The sequence below is a fragment of the Pristiophorus japonicus genome, chromosome 11 (genome assembly GCF_044704955.1).
Source record: "Pristiophorus japonicus isolate sPriJap1 chromosome 11, sPriJap1.hap1, whole genome shotgun sequence".
NCBI classification, from domain to species: Eukaryota; Metazoa; Chordata; class Chondrichthyes; family Pristiophoridae; genus Pristiophorus; species Pristiophorus japonicus.
In genome coordinates, this window is record NC_091987.1 from 38,857,616 (window position 1) to 38,877,735 (window position 20,120).

The 20,120-nt window shown below is 43.1% G+C and overlaps 1 protein-coding gene across 1 annotated transcript; it reads left to right on the forward strand.

Moving 5' to 3' along the window:
- The first annotated feature begins 905 nt into the window (after nucleotides 1-905).
- nr0b1 (nuclear receptor subfamily 0, group B, member 1) lies at nucleotides 906-7,683 on the forward strand. Its single transcript, XM_070893360.1, has 2 exons — nucleotides 906-1,464; nucleotides 7,252-7,683. The coding sequence occupies exons 1-2, from the start codon at nucleotides 927-929 to the stop codon at nucleotides 7,521-7,523; spliced, it is 810 nt and encodes a 269-aa protein (XP_070749461.1). The 5' UTR covers nucleotides 906-926; the 3' UTR covers nucleotides 7,524-7,683.
- Nucleotides 7,684-20,120: the final 12,437 nt, after the last annotated feature.

A 20,120-nucleotide genomic window follows, 5' to 3' on the forward strand; every position in this document is an offset into this window, starting at 1 on the left:
AGTAGGGACAGCTAGGTATGCCCGGGACAGTCTGATCCCAGTAGACACAGCTAGGTGTGCACAGGACAGTCTGATCCCAGTAGGAGCAGCTAGGTATGCCCGGGACAGTCTGATCCCAGTAGGGGCAGCTAGGTATGCCCGGGTCAGTCTGATCCCAGTAGACACAGCTAGATGTGCACAGGACAGTCTGATCCCAGTAGGAGCAGCTAGGTATGTACAGGACAGTCTGATCCCAGTAGGAGCAGCTAGGTATGCAGAGGACAGTCTGATCTTAGTAGGGGCAGCTAGGTGTGCACAGGACAGTCTGATCCCAGTTGGCGCAGCTAGGTGTGCACAGGACAGTCTGATCCCAGTAGGAGCAGCTAGGTATGCACAGGACAGTCTGATCCCAGTAGGGACAGCTAGGTATGCACAGAACAGTCTGATCCCAGTAGGAGCAGCTAGGTATGCACAGGACAGTCTGATCCCAGTAGGGACAGCTAGGTGTGCACAGGATAGTCTGATCCCAGTCGGGGCAGCTAGGTATGCCCGGGACAGTCTGATCCCAGTAGACACAGCTAGGTGTGCACAGGACAGTCTGATCCCAGTAGGAGCAGCTAGGTGTGCACAGTACAGACTGATCCCAGTAGGAGGAGCTAGGTATGCACAGGACAGTCTGATCCCAGTAGGGGCAGCTAGGTGTGCACAGGACAGTTTGATCCCAGTAGGAGCAGCTAGGTATGCACAGGACAGTCTGATCCCAGTAGGGGCAGTTAGGTATGCACTGGATAGTCCAGTGTCCAGAGTGCATTGTTCCGGTGAGCGGGCGCCCTCTGTCGCCGCTGCCGCTCGCAGTGGGTGGGACCCGGGCTTGGACTCTGGCTATAAATGAGCACGCAGGCTCGGATCCTTCCTGTGTTGAGCGAGTGCGGCAGCGGCTCCCAGCGATGTCCTCAGCCTGCGCGGACACGTGTCAGTGTAGGAACGGCGGGGGGCTGAGCAGCATCCTGTACAAGCTGCTGAATCAGGACGGGCGCGACCACCCCCAGGCCGGTGCACCCCCCGTACAGGGCTGTCTCTGCAGGTCCAGGCGGAGAGTGGTGCTGAAATGCCCGCACCTCACCTGTGCAGCAGCCTCGGTGGTCCTAGCGAAGACGCTGACATTCATTAAGAACGTGCCCTGTTTCCAGGCACTGCCCTGGGGCGACCAGTTAACCCTGGTGAGAAGGTGCTGGGCGCCCTTGCTGGTCCTGGGACTGGCACAGGACAAAGTCGATTTCGAAACTGTGGAAACCTTCGAGCCCAGTATTTTACACACGATTTTAACCAACGGGCCTGCGAACGTCCAGGAAGAGACGGGACATCAGCATTTCCTCCCCGCGTTCGAGATCCAGACCATTAAAAGGTTTCTGGTGAAATGCTGGAGTCTGGATATTAGCCCCAAGGAGTATGCCTACCTGAAAGGGACTCTGCTTTTTAATCCAGGTTGGCATTTTTACAAACCAATTCAGTCACAGTAGTGATAAAATGTCTATATGTTTAGTCACGGAAAAGTTTGAAGATGGCTGGAGAAGCGAGAAGCGTAACTGAAATGACATTCATTGCAATTTATTTATTTATGACTTTTTTCCCCATTTTATCCAGATACGCTGCTAACGGCATAAATAATTCTCTTAAGAAACTTTAAGGGCGCGTTCATTCTGTAACTTTCGTACCACTGTAGAGTGGTTTCTGTTTCATACTGGCACTAAAGTCACAGGATAAATGTGGAGTCAGGGCTGAACCCCATTCCAGAGAGAGGTGGTGTGAGACCTCCCCCTCCCCTCACTCCAAGTAGGCAGTCTCACACCACTTGGCATTGACACAATATGGACTATAACTCCAGTCCAATGCTACTTCAAAAAGAGGGAAAACAAACCTTTGCATCTATATAGCAACTTTCACATCTTCAGGATGTCCCAAAGCACTTCACAATGAAGTATAGTCACTGTTGTAATTTAGGCAAATGCAGGAGCCAATATGCACACAGCAAGACCCCACAAACACATACGTGACAAGTGACCAGCTAATCTGTTTTAGTGGGATTAATATTGGCCAGGACAACTCTCTTGCTCTTCTTCATATCGTGTCATGGGATCTTTTACATCCAGCTGAGAGAGCTCAGTTTAACATCACAATTGGCGAACAGCACCTCCAACAGGGCAGCACTCAAATGTATGCCTAGATTATGTGTGCAAGTGTGTGGAGTGGGGTTTGAATCTACAACCTTCTGAGTCAGAGATGTGAATGCTATCACGGAATCACAGCTGAAACTTAAACCTTGTTTATAAACTGCTCAGGTGCCCCTTCGGCCTCAGGAGCACTTTTTAAGCTTCTCGGAATTAAATGAAATGTTTAGATAGTGTGGATACTGCTGCCCTCAGTTTTCAAACTTTTCAATTTGAAGTGCTGGGAGAGGAGTTCTGTGTAAATGTTTCTCCAGTGATGTGTTTGCATATATGGAGGACACCACTGAGAGTCTCTGGCACTTAGTACAACAGGAAGTCTCTGAGGCTGAATGATCACTTCTAGAGACCTTGACGCTTGACAGGAACTGATACTGCAGCTACTAGTCTGAGACCCTGTAACTACAGTGTGATTATAGTATAAAATACCAGTCTCTTACAACATAAGACTATGGTGTCCCAAAGCAGAGTAAATAGATGGGAAACTAATGAGATAAGGTTGCTTTGCGAGAGTGGGCAATATCAGAAAGTAACAAAGAGACTAGTGACTTCTACAGCTCTTTCATTGCACGGTTATAAACCTGAGTCTTATCAAATCCCAACAGGTGCTCTCTGTATCACCACTCTTTGATTTTGATCTGGTTGCTCAGAGATGTGCAACAACAGAGCAGAATGAATCAGTCACCCATTCAAACTTCTTTCTCCTTTCCCCATATGGGAAAGTAAAATGGCCCAGACTCAAAACCTCCTTTTTTGGCATTTCCGAGATTGGGAAATCACCATGGTGGGAATAATTGCTCTAGTCGTCTTGGGTAATGATGTCATAAATGCATTCATGGGAGAATTCGTCTGACCACTGTTTCTACTAAAATCGTAAATATACCACTTGTCTGCTGAGAGGTCCACCTGTTAACTCCTCAAAACCTAGAACAACAACAACTTGTATTTATATAACGCCTTTAACATAGTAAAATGTCCCAAGGCACTTCACAAGTGCGTTATAAAACAAAATTTGATACCAAGCACATAAGGAGAAATTAGGGCAGGTGACCAAAAACTTGGTCAAAGAGGTAGGTTTTAAGGAGCGTTTTACAGGAGGAATGTTATTATGTAGCGCCATTCAGAGTTTAACATAGGAACAGGAGTAGGTCATTCAGCCCCTCAAGCCTGTCCTGCCATTAAGTTAGATCATGGCTGCTTTGTATTTTATCTCCATTAACCCGTCTTGTTTTCATAACCTTAAAAATCTTACAACAACAACTTGTATTTATACGTAGTAAAATGTCCAAAGGTGCGTCACAGGAGTATTATAAGACAAAAAATTTGACACTGAGCCACAAGATATTTGGACAGGTATCGTCAGGGTACATGTGGAAATTTGATGCTGTGTTTTCGGATGATGTCACCAACGGGCAACATATAGATGAGAAATATGAGGGGTCCAAGAATAGATCTTTGGGGGACACCAGCGGTAATGACGCAGGAGCGGGAAGAGAAGCCATTGTAGGTGATTCTCTGGCTATGATTAGTTAGATAAGAATGGAACCAGGTGAGTGCAGTCCCACCAAGCTGGACGACGGTGATGAGGCGTTGGAGAAAGATGGAGTGGTCAACCGTGTCAAAGGCTGCATGCAAGTCAACAAGGACCAGGAGGGAAAGTTTGCCTTTGTCACAGTCACAAAGGATGTCATTTGTGACTTTGATGAGAACTGTTTCGGTGCTGTGGCAGAGGTGGAAACCTGATTGGAGGGATTCAAACATGAAGTTGTGGGACAGATGGGTACAGATTTGGGAGGCAACATCACGTTCAAGGACTTTGGAGAGGAAAGGGAGGTTGGAGATGGGGCGGTAGTTTGTAAGTACCAGAGGGGTCTTAAGTAATAAAAATCTATCAATCTCAATTTTTTTATTTTTAATTGACCTGGTCTCAACAGACAAACCATCTTTTAACAGTAACACTGCCAATACAATTACTCAAAATCCCAAATAGAAAGCATGTAAGATCTTAGCCTGTGCCTATCCAGTTGGTCTCAGTTCTCTATGCTGCGACAGGCTGGATTCTTCATGTCCCCGACAGTCCCCAGGTATGAGCTTTTTATAACACTTTTGATTTTTAATACTCGGTGTTATTTTCAAATAGTCCTTTAGTTAAGTTCTGAATGGTACTGTACTGATGTTGGACAGACAGGAATGATCGTACTTCACAAAATTAGAGAATTTATAGCTCAGAAAGAAGTCATTGTGCTAGCTCTTCAGCTGGAGCTGTTGCTCTAATCTCATTTTCCTGCCCTTTCTCCATCTCCTTTTGTATTCAAATGCTTATTCAGTTCCTTTTTAAATGATGTTATGTCTGGGTCAATAGGCACTTGTGGTAAACCATTCCACGATGCTATAATCCTCTGTGTGAAAAATGTCTCTTTTAACTTCTCCATTCATTCTTCTCATAATAATTCTCAGTCTATGTCCTCCTTGTTTCTAATTCACCAGCCAGTGGAAACAGTTTCACTACTTACCCTTTCATTGTTGTGAAAACCTCAATTAGATATTTACTTAACATTCTTTCTTCCAGTCGAAAAGGCTACACTTTTTTGAGCCTTTCACACCAACAATAACTTCTCAGTCCTGGTATCACTCTGGTGATTTTTTGTTATAGCCTTTCCATGCCTCTAGTATCATTTATATATGGCGATCGCATAACTACATGCAGTGCTCCAACTAACCAATTTCAATGTCACTTCTTTGTCTTTATATTCAATGCCCCATGAATAAAACCCAGTACCCCATTTGACTTTTTATGGTCTTTTCTACCTGAACTTGGTGCACTCACCGCCTGCTGCTGCCGACTGCCGCCGAGTTTTTTGGACGGTCTCCCCTTGGTGCCAGTTTCCTCTAGGCCTCCCGCCAGCAGGAGGGGCGGACCGCTGGGAACCGCCGGCTGATGTCAGCTAGCGCGCAAGGTGGCCTAAGTGTCCTCCCGCCCACCGAGCTGCCAGATTCCTCCGGGCGGGAGTCGGCGGCAGTAGATTAAAGGACCACTGCATGGAGGCAGGTCTAACCCCATCGGTAAGTATGAAGACCTGCAAAAAAAGGTTAGTAAACTTTTTTTTTACACAGCGATTCAGATGGATGGGGTCCCCTGAAGGTTTTCCAGTGGGTTTTATTTGTGTAAATTTTTATTTTTATGTGTTCCCCCCTCCGTGGGCCCGACTCAATCCTCGGCGACACTTTGGCGAGGATCGCATTTGCCGCTGAGATTGGGAACTCCCACCCACTGCTGCCCACATTCAGGGTGTAAGTCGTTTTTCTTGCCGCCGGGCGGTCTTTGCAGATCTTTTTGAGGAATCTCCCGGCCAAAATACCGCCAGGTCTCTCGGCTGTCCTTTGGGCGGCACTTAGGTGGGCCTTAGCTTTGATCATGTTCGGGCTGGAATCTTACTGTTTATGGTATACTTACTTTCATTATTCTTTTTCTTAAACTATACTGCTTCACATTTCTCTTCATTGAACAACATCTGTGACCTAACTGCACATTCCATTAACCTATCTATGTTCTCTTGCAATCTTTTGCATTCTTGCTCACAGTTGACTGAGCCCCCTAATTTGGTATCATCAGCAAACTTTGATTTCCTCTTGGAGAAAATATAATCAGAATTACTAATACAATGAGAGTGGAGCCTACAAAATAAACATGCCCTGTCTCTGTTTTTCAATCAGAATAGAGTAGCAATTTAGCAGCATAAATAATTTTCTTTGCACAATGTTCAAGTATAGAGCTGTAGTAAACACATCATGGTGAGTGGCCAATATGATTTGGTGCACTCCAGCCACAATGCTTTAAAATTAGGACCAGTGCAATTCTAGAAAAATGAAATGTCAGTTGCCAAAACTATGGATGTTACTGGACCTCTACATTGCACTCCTCACGCTGTTAAATCCTTGTTTATTGTTACTCTTCATTCAAGTCCGCCTGTATAGTTTTTAACCTAAGTGTAACACGGACATAACAGTTTGCTGGGTTTTCAAAGATTACCACTGGTTAGCCCATTTTATATCAGTTGGAGGACCGTTTGATGCATTTTGCGCATTCAGGCACCTTGTTTTTCTTCAGCAGTAGCTATAAAATGAAATGTGTGTCAGAAAAGGACTCTTCAAGAATCATGTGTTATCATATGTGCAAATTTCTGTCACACTTAAAATATAAAAAAAGAGAAAAAAAGCCAATAATTTCTTGATGGTATCTTAGGATCTTGGCGAGGAGCCAGGGATTTATGAGGAGTTGCCAACCAATTGAAAAACAACCTAGCAGTAAGTCTCTAATTGATGCTAGGATGTGCCTTTTGCAGTAAATAGGTCTTGTGGCCTTAAAACAATCTGCCAAATTACACATAGTACCACATTAGAACCATGAGGTTTCCAACACAGAAAGAAGCCATTTGGCCTGGCATGTCTGTGCTGGCTCTTTGCTGAAGCTAGATCCTCTGCCCTGCTCAGTCCCCATAACCGTGCATCTTCCTCCACTTCAAATATTTCTCCACTTTTCCCTTAGAAGTCTCCGTCTCACCTATTTCCTCTCATAAAGCAATCCATGCTCCAACAACTGTCTCTGTAAAGAAATTTATCCTAACCTCATTCTCCTCGTGACAATTTTAAATTCATGATCCCTCGTTACTGACTCCCGAACTAAAACAAATAGTCTTTCCCTCGCAGTTAAAAACGCATCATTTTTTTATACCCTCTACCAAATCTTCTCTTAGCCCTCTTTGTTCCAGTATCTGCACCTAACTGATAATGGCTCAGCTTTGTGTTTACAATATGCTGATATGACACTGCCACATACTAACTAATATGGTGACAAGATGCATATGTTATTTGGTTTATTATTTTTTTAATTTGTGACCACCCAGTTGTAAGAAAATGTGCCATGAAATGTTTTTAAAAGTTTTAATTTCAGTCGAGGTCTGTTCCAAGTTTATGTGATTTATTAACACTAATCCAAATTGCACACTACTCTGTTTGATGTTGAAATATTGCAATGTTCTTTTTCTAGAGCTCCCAGGACTACACTGTGTAGGGTACATTCAGAGTCTTCAGCAGGAGGCACGGCAAGCTCTCAATGAATACGTGAAAACCATTTACACACGAGATCAGACTCGCTTTTTCAACCTGATCATTGCACTTTCCATGCTCCGATCCATTAGTGCAGGGGTCATTATTGAACTTTTTTTCAGACCCACTGGTAATGTAAATATAGATGACAAGTTACTGGACATGCTGTGTGCCCATAGCAAGGCTCAAGCTACAGGGAAAACAAGTGCATAGTAAATGCTGACCTTGCTCGATGTGAATTTGCTGTACAACAGACTATTTAAGTTATTTGTGTTTTTGCAGACGGTATTTTTGTAAAATATATAGTATATTGCTATTCTTGAATTTAATGTGATTTGTTATGAATAAAAGCAATAGGTATCATTGAGAGTGACTGAGCTCTTGTAAACTGTTGTTTTTCTTGATTCAGTATGGGAATATTTAATGTTTTGTGATATTATTTACCAAACTCATCATCATCATCATCCCCTGCAACCATTGTCTAACTATTTTGATCGCCTGCACAATGGATCTTGACCCTTCACTTTTGTATCTCAATAATAAAGAAAGGTGCTATTGTGTAGAGGATAATAGATGGCTGACTGGATAACAAAGTTTCATTCTGGCTATTTGGTCTATTTTTGTCATTAACCGAGAAAGAAAGAATAACTTGCATTTATATAGTGTATTTCATGTCCTTAAGATGTCCCTAAAGCACTTCACAGCCAATCAATTGCATAGAATTTACAGCACAGAAACAGGCCATTCGGCCCAACTGGGCTATGCCGGTGTTTATGCTCCACACAAGCCTCCTCTCACCCTACTTCATCTAACCCTATCCTTCTATCCTTTTCTCCCTCATGTACTTATCTAGGTTCCTTTCACCTTTGAAGTGCAGTTATATATTAGTCAGAGAAACAACCAGTACATGCACTTCAAGATGCCACAAACAGCAAGTTTGATAAATAATCAACTAATGTGTTTTGATGATGTTGGCTGAGGGGTAAATATTGGTCAGGATTCCAGGAAAATACCATTCTCTTCTTTTAATGGCACCATGGGGTCTTTTACATCCACCTGAATAGACAGACTGGGTCTCGATTTAACATCTCAGTCAAAAAGCGATACGTTTGAAAATGCAGCACTTCCTCAGTATTGGACTGAAGTGTCAGACTAGATTAGGTGCTCAGGTCCTGCAGTGGGTTTGGTCCCATGAAGTTCTGACTCAGAGGAGTAGATTTGGACTTTGTCGGATACTGTAAAACAGGTGCTGTCAAATCGGCAGCTCGTTTTACATCTCTTGGATTTTTATTTCCAATGATTTCAAGTACTGCCAATTGAGTCAAACTGAGACTTGCGAAAGTGAAGTATATGCAGTTAACATTAGCTTTAAACTCAATTTCATACTTTTAGGACTATAGAAGTTTACAGCATGAGGCCATTTGGCCCATTATTTATGTGCCAGCTCTTTGCTAGAGCAATCAAATGCTCATCCCACTGCCTGCTCTCCTCCTAGAGCTCTATGTTTTCTTCGCCTCAAATATTTATCCAGTTTTCCATTAAATTCTGCAATGATCTCTGCTTCAATCACTACCTCTGGCAAAGCATTCCATGCTCCAACAACCCTCTGTGCAAAGCCATGTCCCTTAATCTCTATCTTCATTCTCTGTGATTGCACTAACTCCCCAGAAAAGTGCAGTGGTAATAATACTCTCAAGTCTTTCCTTATAATTATAGATTCCCATCATTGGCATCATCTTAGTGAATCTATGCTGCACACTCAATAGCTTTCTATAATGGGTGCTCAAAACTACACACAGTACTCTATACACAGTACTCTAACTGTAACCTAACCAATCTTTTGTCGAAATGTATCATCACTTCTTTACTACTGTATTCTATGGCCCTATTTATAAAACCCAAAATGTCGTTGGTTTTTTTTATGGCTTAATCTGTCTGCACTCACATTTTCAGGGAATTATGCAATTGAACTCCTAGTCATACTATTCATCACAGCTTTCACAGTGTCTTTCCATTGAGTGCATATATCCATTTCTTGTTTGTCTTCCACAATGCATTACTTCCCACTTAGTCACATTAAATTGCACCCACCAGCTGCCCATTCCACTAACCTTTCTGTCTTCCTGAACTCTTTCAGAATCCTCCTCATTGTTTTCCAAACCCTCTATTTTTGCATTTAAGCACTGACCCAACAACACTCAAGAAGCTCGACTCCAGGACAAAGCAGCCCGCATGATTCGCACCCCATCCGCCACCTTAAACATTCACAGCCCCCATCACCGACGTACTGTGGCTGCAGTTGTACCATCAACAAGATGCACTGCAGCAACTTGCCAAGACTTCATCGACAGCACCTCCTAAACCTCTACCACTTAGAAGGACAAGGGCAGCAGGCGCATGGAAACACCATCACCTCCAAGTTCCCCTCCAAGTCACACACCACCCTGACTTGGAAACATATCACCGTTCCTTCATCGTCGCTGGGTCAAAATCCTGGAACTCCCTCCCAGTCAGCACTGTGGGAGTACCTTCACCACATGGATTGCAATGGCTCAAGAAGGCGGTTCACCACCACCTTCTCAATGGGCAATAAATAAAAGTCACCGGAAAATTTTGAGATTATGTTGCTTATGCCCAAGTCCAAATAATCGATATGAGAGCTGAGCCTGGAAATATGAGCGCACAGAATTGATCGCTGCGCCTGAACGGTGAGGCCCGAGGCACAAACCATATTGAACCCTGGGCCTCATTACTCTGGAGCTGACTAGCAGAGTAGTGAGCAAGTCTCAGATAAGTGGTGAAAGGGAACCAGGAAGATGGGAGGGGGGCGGGCTGGGAAGGGTAGGGACGATCAAATTGGAAGTGCAGGTGATCGGTTCGGGAGGTAACGGTGGCTGGAAGGGAGGTAGCGGTGGATGGGGAGTGGGTAGTGGCAGTGATTGGGGGCGATCATGGTGCGGTGACGAGTAGCAGCCTGCGAGGTTTTAATGTGAGGATGGGGCTCCCACATTCAGTTAAGTATATTTTAAAATCTTACCTTTTTGGTAGTGGCCTACATATTAGGCTGCATGTTGACCAGGATTTCCTGAGTGCAGCCAGCTGCCTCGACAAACCAATCTTGCAGAGGCAGCCTCAAACAGTGAAATTACTGTTTCAGCTCGTACTTAGCGCACTTCCTGCTCACTTTATTGGCGGCTTAGGAGGCGTTTGGAAAACGAGCACAGCACAGCTGAAATTCAACACCCTGAAATGTTAACTTTAGTTCCTTTCCCCACAGATGCTGCCTGACCAGTTTTTGCTTCAGATTCCCAGCATCTGGAGTAGTTTGCTTTTCATGATGTTTGGGATAAACTTGGTATTAAGCCATTAAAGTATGTGTTTTAAAAGATGAACGTGAGTTTAGAACATACTACCCCTGTGAGTTCTGCAGATAACGATCATAGTTTGTTACAGAACACACATAAAGCTTAAATCAGTAGGTAGACAATGAGTTAATGGGTAATTTACTTCATTGTCTCTGAGCACATTTCATAATGTTTCAGCAAAAATGTGGATCTCTCTTCCCTCTCCATGCAGAAGCTGATCTTTGACTCACTACAAGTAATGTTAGGAGAGATCTAGGTTTGCCATCTCTGCCATTCCATGATCAACTGGCGAGAGGGGCACACTTGTGGCCAAATAAACAACACGTTTTCGCCACTCTCCAATACAAAGTAATTGTAGAAAACTGTAAAGTGGCTAACTCTGTGATGCTCTTTTGATCTGTTTATATATTTAGAGTGCACTATTCTGCATAAAATATTTTGAATAAGTTTGATGTATTGAAAATATTCATTTTGTGCGCTAAGTATGTCCACTGAACAACGATATTCAGAAGCCTTGGATTATTTAGCAGCACTGTGTCTCTTTTTTTGAGTTTTCACATTTTTATTTTATAACCACTATACATCAAAGCACAGTACAACAACAGACCGATATTCAAGATCTTCTCATAACCAACATCTGAGGTGCCTCTAAATTGTTAGTACATGTATAAACAGAAATGTCCAGAGTCCATTTGACTTGCAAAATTCAACAAAGCCTGGTCAGTACTGTATCTTCAGCAGAGGTTCACCTGGACCACTGCCTCATCTTTCATCTTTTACGCTTCAGCCTGCGCATACGCTTCTTCTGCCACTTAGCTCTCATGTCAACAAGGATCTTATCTCTAAGTTTATGTCTTATGCCAAATAATGTCCTGAGGGGATTTTGTTCAGAACTGATGAAGGCCATGAACAGTTTTTTTTTGGATATTTAATACTTGTCTCGGTCTATACACCTTAAGAATGGAAATCTATGAATGTCATGATCTTTTTATATTTGGAGGAAGAAATATTTTTGTTCTGTGAAAAAAAAACATTATTTTCAGTGATGTTAGTACAGCAGTAATCTAGTGTTTTATACAGTTCCAGCATAACCCCCCTGCTCTTGTATTCTATGCCTCGGCTAATAAAGGCAAGTATTCCGTCTGCCTTTTTAACCACCTTATCTACGTGATCTGCTACATTCCGGGATCTGTGGACATGCACTCCAAGATCCCTTTGTTCCTCTACACTTCTCAGTGTCCTACCATTTAATGTGTATTCCCTTGCCATGTTAGCCCTCCCCAAATGCCTTACCTGCATTACCACATGATGGGGATGCTTTCATCTTCCACCTATGGAGAAGGTGTCAGCATCTACCATAACCAGTTCGAAGGTGGTTGATGGTTGTCCACTGTTTGTGAGGAAGGTTTGATCCTTCTGTTGTACTGTGGGGTCCTCGATATGGAATCCATTCCGTATGTCACAGTTCTTCCAAGCATTTCACCATTGGTCATCAAGGCTGAGGAGAGATCGCTGAAGGGCTTCAGCGATGGTCCAAAATGGCCTTCTGGTGTTGAGAAGGGTTGGTGGTAGGCTGTTCAAGTCAGCCTGGATCAACATGTCTTTGCTGGTGTAGCGGTTCTATTCTCTGGAGACTGCATATTTGCGGCGTAGCTGTGATGGTGCGATATTTGCAAGCACAGGCAGCCAATGTGTTGGTGGCGATAATAGTAGACTGTTGATAATTCTCAGAGTAGAATTCAGCTGGTTATCAATGGATTTTGATAAGTGATGTGATAGGTCTGCTGTAGAGTACGAGTGCTGTCATTCAGAGGGTTTGAGTGTCGCATGTGGATCCAGCAAGTTTCTGGATCATGTCGACCCTATTCTTTAGTTTCTTTCCAAGGTTCTGGAGATGTTGTCTATATGACATGGTGCGATCAAGTGTGACTCCTGAACAGGAGGTTTTGTTTGGCATGGTTTACCTCTGCGCTGCAAAAGGAGACTTTCAAAACTTAGTTTGCTTGATGGGTGTTGAGGTGGAATGTTGAGGTGATGGTCTTTTGCAGGTTTGGCCGAAGTCATCATTGGTGGAAGTATGTCTCCATCCTCTGTAAATCACTGCTCAGGGTCTCTTCGGTGATGGATAGATTCATGTTTTGCGTGGCCAAGGCAATGTCAACATCGTACACAAACTTGCAGGACTCTGTTTCGGGCAGATCACTGGTGTAAACGTTGAATAACATGGACACCAGAACAGAAGGTGGATGCACAGAGGATGTTTCCACTGATGGGGGAGACTAGAACTAGAGGACATGATCTTAGAATAAGGGGCCGTCCATTTAAAACAGAGATGAGGAGAAATTTCTTCTCTCAGAGGGTTGTAAATCTGTGGAATTCGCTGCCTCGGAGAGCTGTGAAAGCTGGGACATTGAATAAATTTAAGACAGAAATGGACAGTTTCTTAAATGATAAGGGGATAAGGGGTTATGGGGAGCGGGCGGGGAAGTGGAGCTGAGTCCATGATCAGATCAGCCATGATCTCATTGAATGGCAGAGCAGGCTCGAGGGGCCGTATGGCCTACTCCTGCTCCTATTTCTTATGTTCTTATGTAACTCTGTGGGAGTCCTTTGTTCAGTGTCCTATATCTACTAGTCTGGGTGCCAAAGTACACGTGGAAGCATCGGTTATTAAACGTGGAATTGAGAAGATGAATCATTGTTATGCGGGATGAAATGATGGAGAGCTTGAAAAGCAGTCCATGTTTCCATACTGTGTCATACGCTGCTGACAGGTCCACGAGTGCTACGGCAGTCTTGAGCTGGCGCTGCAAGCCTGCTTCGATGTGCGTTGTTAAAGCTACCACTTGTGTCACAGCAGTTACAGCCACTCCAGAAACCCACTTGCTCCTTAGGAATGGTTGGCTCGATGGGGGCTAGTCTGTGGAGTCGTAGCCTCTCCAGCACTTTACAACAAATGCAATGGGGATGGGGAACAGGGAACTGGCAGAGACGTTGAACAAATATTTTGTATCGGTCTTCACGGTAGAAGACACTAAAAACATCCCAATAGTGGATAATCAAGGGGCTATAGGGAGGGAGGAACTTACTACAATCACTATCACTAAAGAAGTAGTACTCGTTAAAATAATGGGACTAAAGGCAGACAAGTCCCTTGGACCTGATAGCTTACATCCTAGGGTCTTAAAAGAAGTGGCTGCAGAGATAGTGGATGCATTGGTTGTAATCTACCAAAATTCCCTAGATTCTGGGAAGGTCCCAGCGGATTGGAAAACTGCAAATGTAATGTGCCTATTTAAAAAAGGAGGCAGACAGAAAGCAGGAAGCTATAGACCAGTTAGCCTAACATCTGTTATTGAGAAAATGCTGGAGTCCATTATTAAGGAAGCAGTAGCTGGACATTTGGAAAAGCATAATTCAATCAAGTAGAGTCAACATGGTTTTATGAAATGGAAATCATGTTTGACAAATTTGCTGGAGTTCTTTGAGGATGTAACGAGCAGGTTGGATAGGGAGAACCCTTGGGTGTGGTGTATTTGGATTTCCAGAAGGCATTCGATAAGGTGCCACATAAAAGGTTACCGCACAAGATAAAATTTCATGAGGTTGGGGGTAATATATTAGCATGGATAGAGTATTGGCTAACTAACAGAAAACAGAGAGTTGGGATAAATGGGTCATTTTCCGGTTGGCAAACAGTAACTAGTGGGATGCCGCAGGGATCGGGACTGGGGCCTCAACTATTTACAATCTATATTCATGACTTGGATGAAGGGACCGAGTGTAATGTTGCCAACTTTGCTGATGATACAAAGATGGATGGGAAAGCAAATTGTGAGGAGGACACAAAAAATCTGCAAAGGGATATAGACAGGCTAAGTGAGTGGGCAAAAATTTGTCAGATGAAGTATAATGTGGGAAAATGTGAGGTTATACACTTTGGCAGAAAAAATAGAAAAGCAAATTATAATTTAAATGGAGAAAAATTACAAAGTGCTGCATTACAGAGGGACCTGGGGGTCCTTGTGCATGAAACCCAAAAAGTTAGTATGCAGGTACAGCAAGTAATCAGGAAGGCAAATGGAATATTGACTTTTATTGCAAAGGGGATAGAATATAAAAGCAGAGAAGTCCTGCTACAACTGTGCAGGGTATTGGTGAGGCCACACCTAGAGTACTGCGTACAGTTTTGGTCTCCGTATTTAAGGAAGGATATACTTGCATTGGAGGCTGTTCAGAGAAGGTTCATGAGGTTAATTCCCGAGATGAGGGGATTGACTTATGAAGGTTGGGTCTATACTCATTGGAGTTCAGAAGAATGAGAGGTGATCTTATCAATACATGTAAGATAATGAGGGGGCTCGACAAGGTGGATGCAGGGAGAATATTTCCACTCATAGGGGAAACTAAAACTAGGGGACATAGTCTCAGAATAAGGGGCCGCCCATTTAAAATTGAGATGAGGAGGAATTTCTTCTCTAAGAGGGTTGTAAATCTTTAGAATTCTCTGCCCCAGAGAGCTGTGGAGGCTGGGTCATTGAATATATTTAAGGCGGAGATAGTCAGATTTTTGAGCAATAAGCAAATAAAGGGTTATGGGGAGCAGGCAGGGAAGTGGAACTGAGTCCATGATCAGATCAGCCATGATCTTATTAAAGTCTTGAGGGGCTAAATGGCCTACTCCTGCTGCTATTTCTTACATTCTTATGTAAAATAAATAGCTCGGGCAGTAGTTGGAGGCTTCACAAGCCCGTACTTCAGGAGGGCAATTATTTTGGTCTCCCTCCAAATAGGTGGAATTTTACCAGTTGCCAGTACATCAGAGAAGCAGGTCAACCGTCTCTTTGCTTTGGATCCTAGTGCTTTTAAGAATTCTGAGTAAACACCATCTGGGCTGGCAGCTTTTCCAGATTTGGTTGTCGACAGGGATGTGTTTAGTTTATCCAAGGTGAATGGATCAGACATAGTTGACAATCTTGGTGCTGCCATCAAGTTTATCGAAAGCTGTCGCTTCACCTGGAGTTGAAATTCTTTGTCCACCGGAAACTTTGATGTTTGTATCAAGTGAGATGCAATGGCATCTGCTCTGATGGTCGTCCTGTGTTTATAGGCAGGGTTTGCCCTGCCAAGTTGACGGAGCAGGGCCAATGCTTTCCTGCTGGAGTGAGTGAAGTTAGACTTCTCCACAAGGCTCCTCCACCTTTCACATCTTGCCGAGTTCAAGGACACTGCGGTGGCTGTGGCTGGGCTCTTGTTCAGTGACTACTCCTGGTAGAGAGCTTTGCTTTCTTCCATCAACAAGGACTAATGTCTTTCTAAACCCCAAAGGTATATTGCTTTTTGCGGCAACTTTAGTAATTGCTATAAATCTGTTGAAGGCACTGGTGGTTGGCATAATCCACCTGATGTTGCTGTCAACTGAATTTGAACGCTTTCCCAGTCTGTTGTTTTGAAGTTCCATCGTGGTTCCGGTGTTGACATAATGACAGAGATTTTGATGCCAACGTTGATTGAGGAGCTGAGTTGACTGTTGGGGAAGTCGTCAAGAAAGGTTCTGGAGGCGATGATTGGGTTTCCTTTGCTGTCTTTATAGAGGAATCATAACTCTCAGTTATATTCTCTGCCACCTTGATGAATGAAACGTACATCGATCTTTGGCGTCAAAAAGTAGAAATTTATTCTCCAGTGAAGCCTACTGTACAATTGCTTCTCCACTGTACAATTCCAGTGAAAAAGAAGGGTGGTAAGAGAAGGGATAACCAGCCATGGATAACCAAGGAAATAAAGGAGAGTATCAAATTAAAAACCAATGCGTATAAGGTGGCCAAGGTTAGTGGGAAACTAGAAGATTGGGAAAATTTTTAATGACAGCAAAGAATGACTAAGAAAGCAATAAAGAAAGGAAAGATAGATTACGAAAGTAAACATGCGCTAAACATAAAAACAGATAGTAAAAGCTTTTACCGATATATAAAACGGAAGAGAGTGACTAAAGTAAATGTTGGTCCCTTCGAAGATGAGAAGGGGGATTTAATAATGGGAAATGTGGAAATGGCTGAGACCTGAAACAATTATTTCACTTCGGTCTTCACAGTGGAAGACACAAAAACCATGCCAAAAATTGCTGGTCACGGGAATGTGGGAAGGGAGGACCTTGAGACAATCACTATCACTAGGGGGGTAGTGCTGGACAGGCTAATGGGACTCAAGGTAGACAAGTCCCCTGGTCCTGATGAAATGCATCCCAGAGTATTAAAAGAGATGGCGAAAGTTATAGCAGATGCATTCATTATAATCTACCAAAATTCTCTGGACTCTGGGGAGGTACCAGCGGATTGGAAAGCAGCTAATGTAACGCCTATGTTTAAAAAAGGGTGCAGACAAAAGGCAGGTAACTATAGGCCGTTTAGTTTAACATCTGTAGTGGGGAAAATGCTTGAAGCTATCATTAAGGAAGAAATAGTGGGACATCTAGATACGAATAGTGCAGTCAAGCAAACGCAACATGGATTCATGAAGGGGAAATCATGTTTAACTAATTTACTGGAATTCTTTGAGGATATAATGAGCATGGTGGATAGAGCTGTACCGATGGATGTGGTGTATTTAAATTTCCAAAAGGCATTTGATAAGGTGCCACACAAAAGCTTACTGCAGAAGATAAAGATACGCGGAGTCAGAAGAAATGTATTAGCATGGATCGAGAATTGGCTGGCTAACAGAAAGCAGAGAGTCGGGATAAATGGGTCCTTTTCGGGTTGGAAATCAGTGGTTAGTGGTGTGCCACAGGGATCGGTGCTGGGACCACAACTGTTTACAATATACATAGATGACCTTGAAGAGGGGACAGAGTGTAATGTAACAAAATTTGCAGATGACACAAAGATTAGTGGGAAAGCGGGTTGTGTAGAGGACACAGAGAGGCTGCAAAGAGATTTAGATAGGTGAAGCGAATGGGCTAAGGTTTGGCAGATGGAATACAGTGTCGGAAAATGTGAGGTCATCCACCTTGGAAAAAAAAAACAGTAAAAAGGAATATTATTTGAATGGGGAGAAATTACAACATGCTGCGGTGCAGAGGGACCTGGGGGTCCTTGTGCATGAATCCCAAAAAGTTAGTTTGCAGGTGCAGCAGGTAATCAGGACGGCAAATGGGATGTTCGCCTTCATTGCGAGAGGGATGGAGTACAAAAGCAGGGAGGTCCTGCTGCAACTGTATAGGGTATTGGTGAGGCCGCACCTGGAGTACTGCATGCAGTTTTGGTCATCTTATTTAAGGAAGGATATACTAGCTTTGGAGGGGGTACAGAGACGATTCACTAGGCTGATTCCGGAGATGAGGGGGTTACCTTATGATGATAGATTGAGTAGACTGGGTCTTTACTCGTTGGAGTTCAGAAGGATGAGGGGTGATCTTATAGAAACATTTAAAATAATGAAAGGGATAGACAAGATAGAGGCAGAGAGGTTGTTTCCACTGGTCGGGGAGACTAGAACTAGGGGGCAAAGCCTCAAAATACGGGGGAGCCAATTTAAAACTGAGTTGAGAAGGAATTTCTTCTCCCAGAGGGTTGTGAATCTGTGGAATTCTCCGCCCAAGGAAGCAGTTGAGGCTAGCTCATTGAATGTATTCAAATCACAGATAGATGGATTTTTAACCAATAAGGGAATTAAGGGTTATGGGGAGCGGGCGGGTAAATGGAGCTGATTCCACTGCCAGATCAGCCATGATCTTTTTGAATGGCAGAGCAGGCTCGAGCGACTAGATGCTCCTGTTTCTAATTCTTATGTTCTTATGTTCTATTATAGTTGATGTCTGCATAGCCCCACATTGTGTGGTCACTATTAAAGTCTCCGAGATGGATGGATGGATGTTGACTAGGAGGGAACTGTATAAGTGCTGATTTGTAGACATTATAGATTGTTAGCACGCTGACGCATATTGCTGTCGTGAAAACTCCGACCTTTGATGCCTTGTTTGACATAGCACGGCAGGCCATATTTAGGATGGTTATTGCAAGCGATTAGGTCAAAACCTGTGATACGTCCTCTTGTGTCAAACTGGTGGATGTGTTCGATGTGTGTTTCTTGAGTAACCTTTCAAGGTATCTGCATTTTGAACGAGAGATGCCTTTGATGTTAAGTTGGCATATTCGGATGGCTGGTCCTATATGTAGTTTTCCTTTGTCTTGGAGAGGACCGTTTGATTTAATTGGTTTGCTACTGTCGATTTAATGAAAAGTTCGGTGTCCTTTGAGACGACATTAGTTGTCATCTAAGATCAAGTAACAGGGTGGTTAAAGATGGTCACTCCTGCCTTGGAACCAATCTGTTAGGCAGAATGGCTTTATATCCAACTAATTGTATGCCACACAGGCTGCAGTGGTTCAAAAAGGCCCACCACCACCATTTCAAGGGAAATTAGGGATGGACAATAAATGTCAGCATTGCCCACAGCCCAAGAATGATTTTTTTTTAAAGTATGGAGAGAGTGCTCATTTATGGATTCAACAAAAGGTATCAGGTAAAACTGTTGTCAAATTGAGAGAAGCTAAATGAACCATTTTCTTTCCAACCTCAGAGAATCTTGCCAAGACAGCAAGAATTTCAGTTGTTTTACAGGATGATACCATTGGGCATAGTAAGTTCCAACTTTCATTTCAGGTACATGACTGTACTAGAGATCTCTACAACCTGTAATTTAAAAAACTCAGGAAAGCTCTCCATAGGCACAATAAGTTTCTTAATTTAATCAGAGGAGGGAGAGTGACCTTAGAAATCTTTAAATTGTGGTTATAATTTTAAAGACCCTTTAATGAACACCATTCAGCCATTTGTTGTTCTTAATCTGTTAATGACTAAAGTTTTGTTATGAAAATGTAGGTAGGTTGAAACTGCAATTTCTAATCGTGCTTCAATATTTCATGTTACATACTGTATTATTTATATATAGCTCCCAGTGAAAAATATTCCTTACTTAACCAGATTAATGCAAATAGGTAGAGATGGATCAGACAATATTAAATATGTGTCCTTAACTTAATATTCAGTTTTGTATGTACTGTGGAGGTAATCAAAGTAATAATAAAATGTATAATTTTCCTATGAGAAATCTGTAGCTCATCAAGAGATTCTGTTAAGTCAGCTGAAAGCAAGCCGTTTAATCCAATTTCTTTCTGATATGTATACTAAGAGGTGCGGTGAGTAGCTGAGGTGAGTATGTGCTATCTACAGGATGACAGCACCTTCCTCTCTTGTGACCCCTACCACTGAGAAGGACAAAGCAACAATATCACGGGAACACCATCACCTCCAAGTCACACACCATCCTGATTTGGACATACATCGACATTCCTTCACTGTCATTCAGACAATATTCTGGCATCCCCTATCTAACACTACTGTGGGAACATCATCACCACAAGGACTGCAGTGGTTCAAGAAG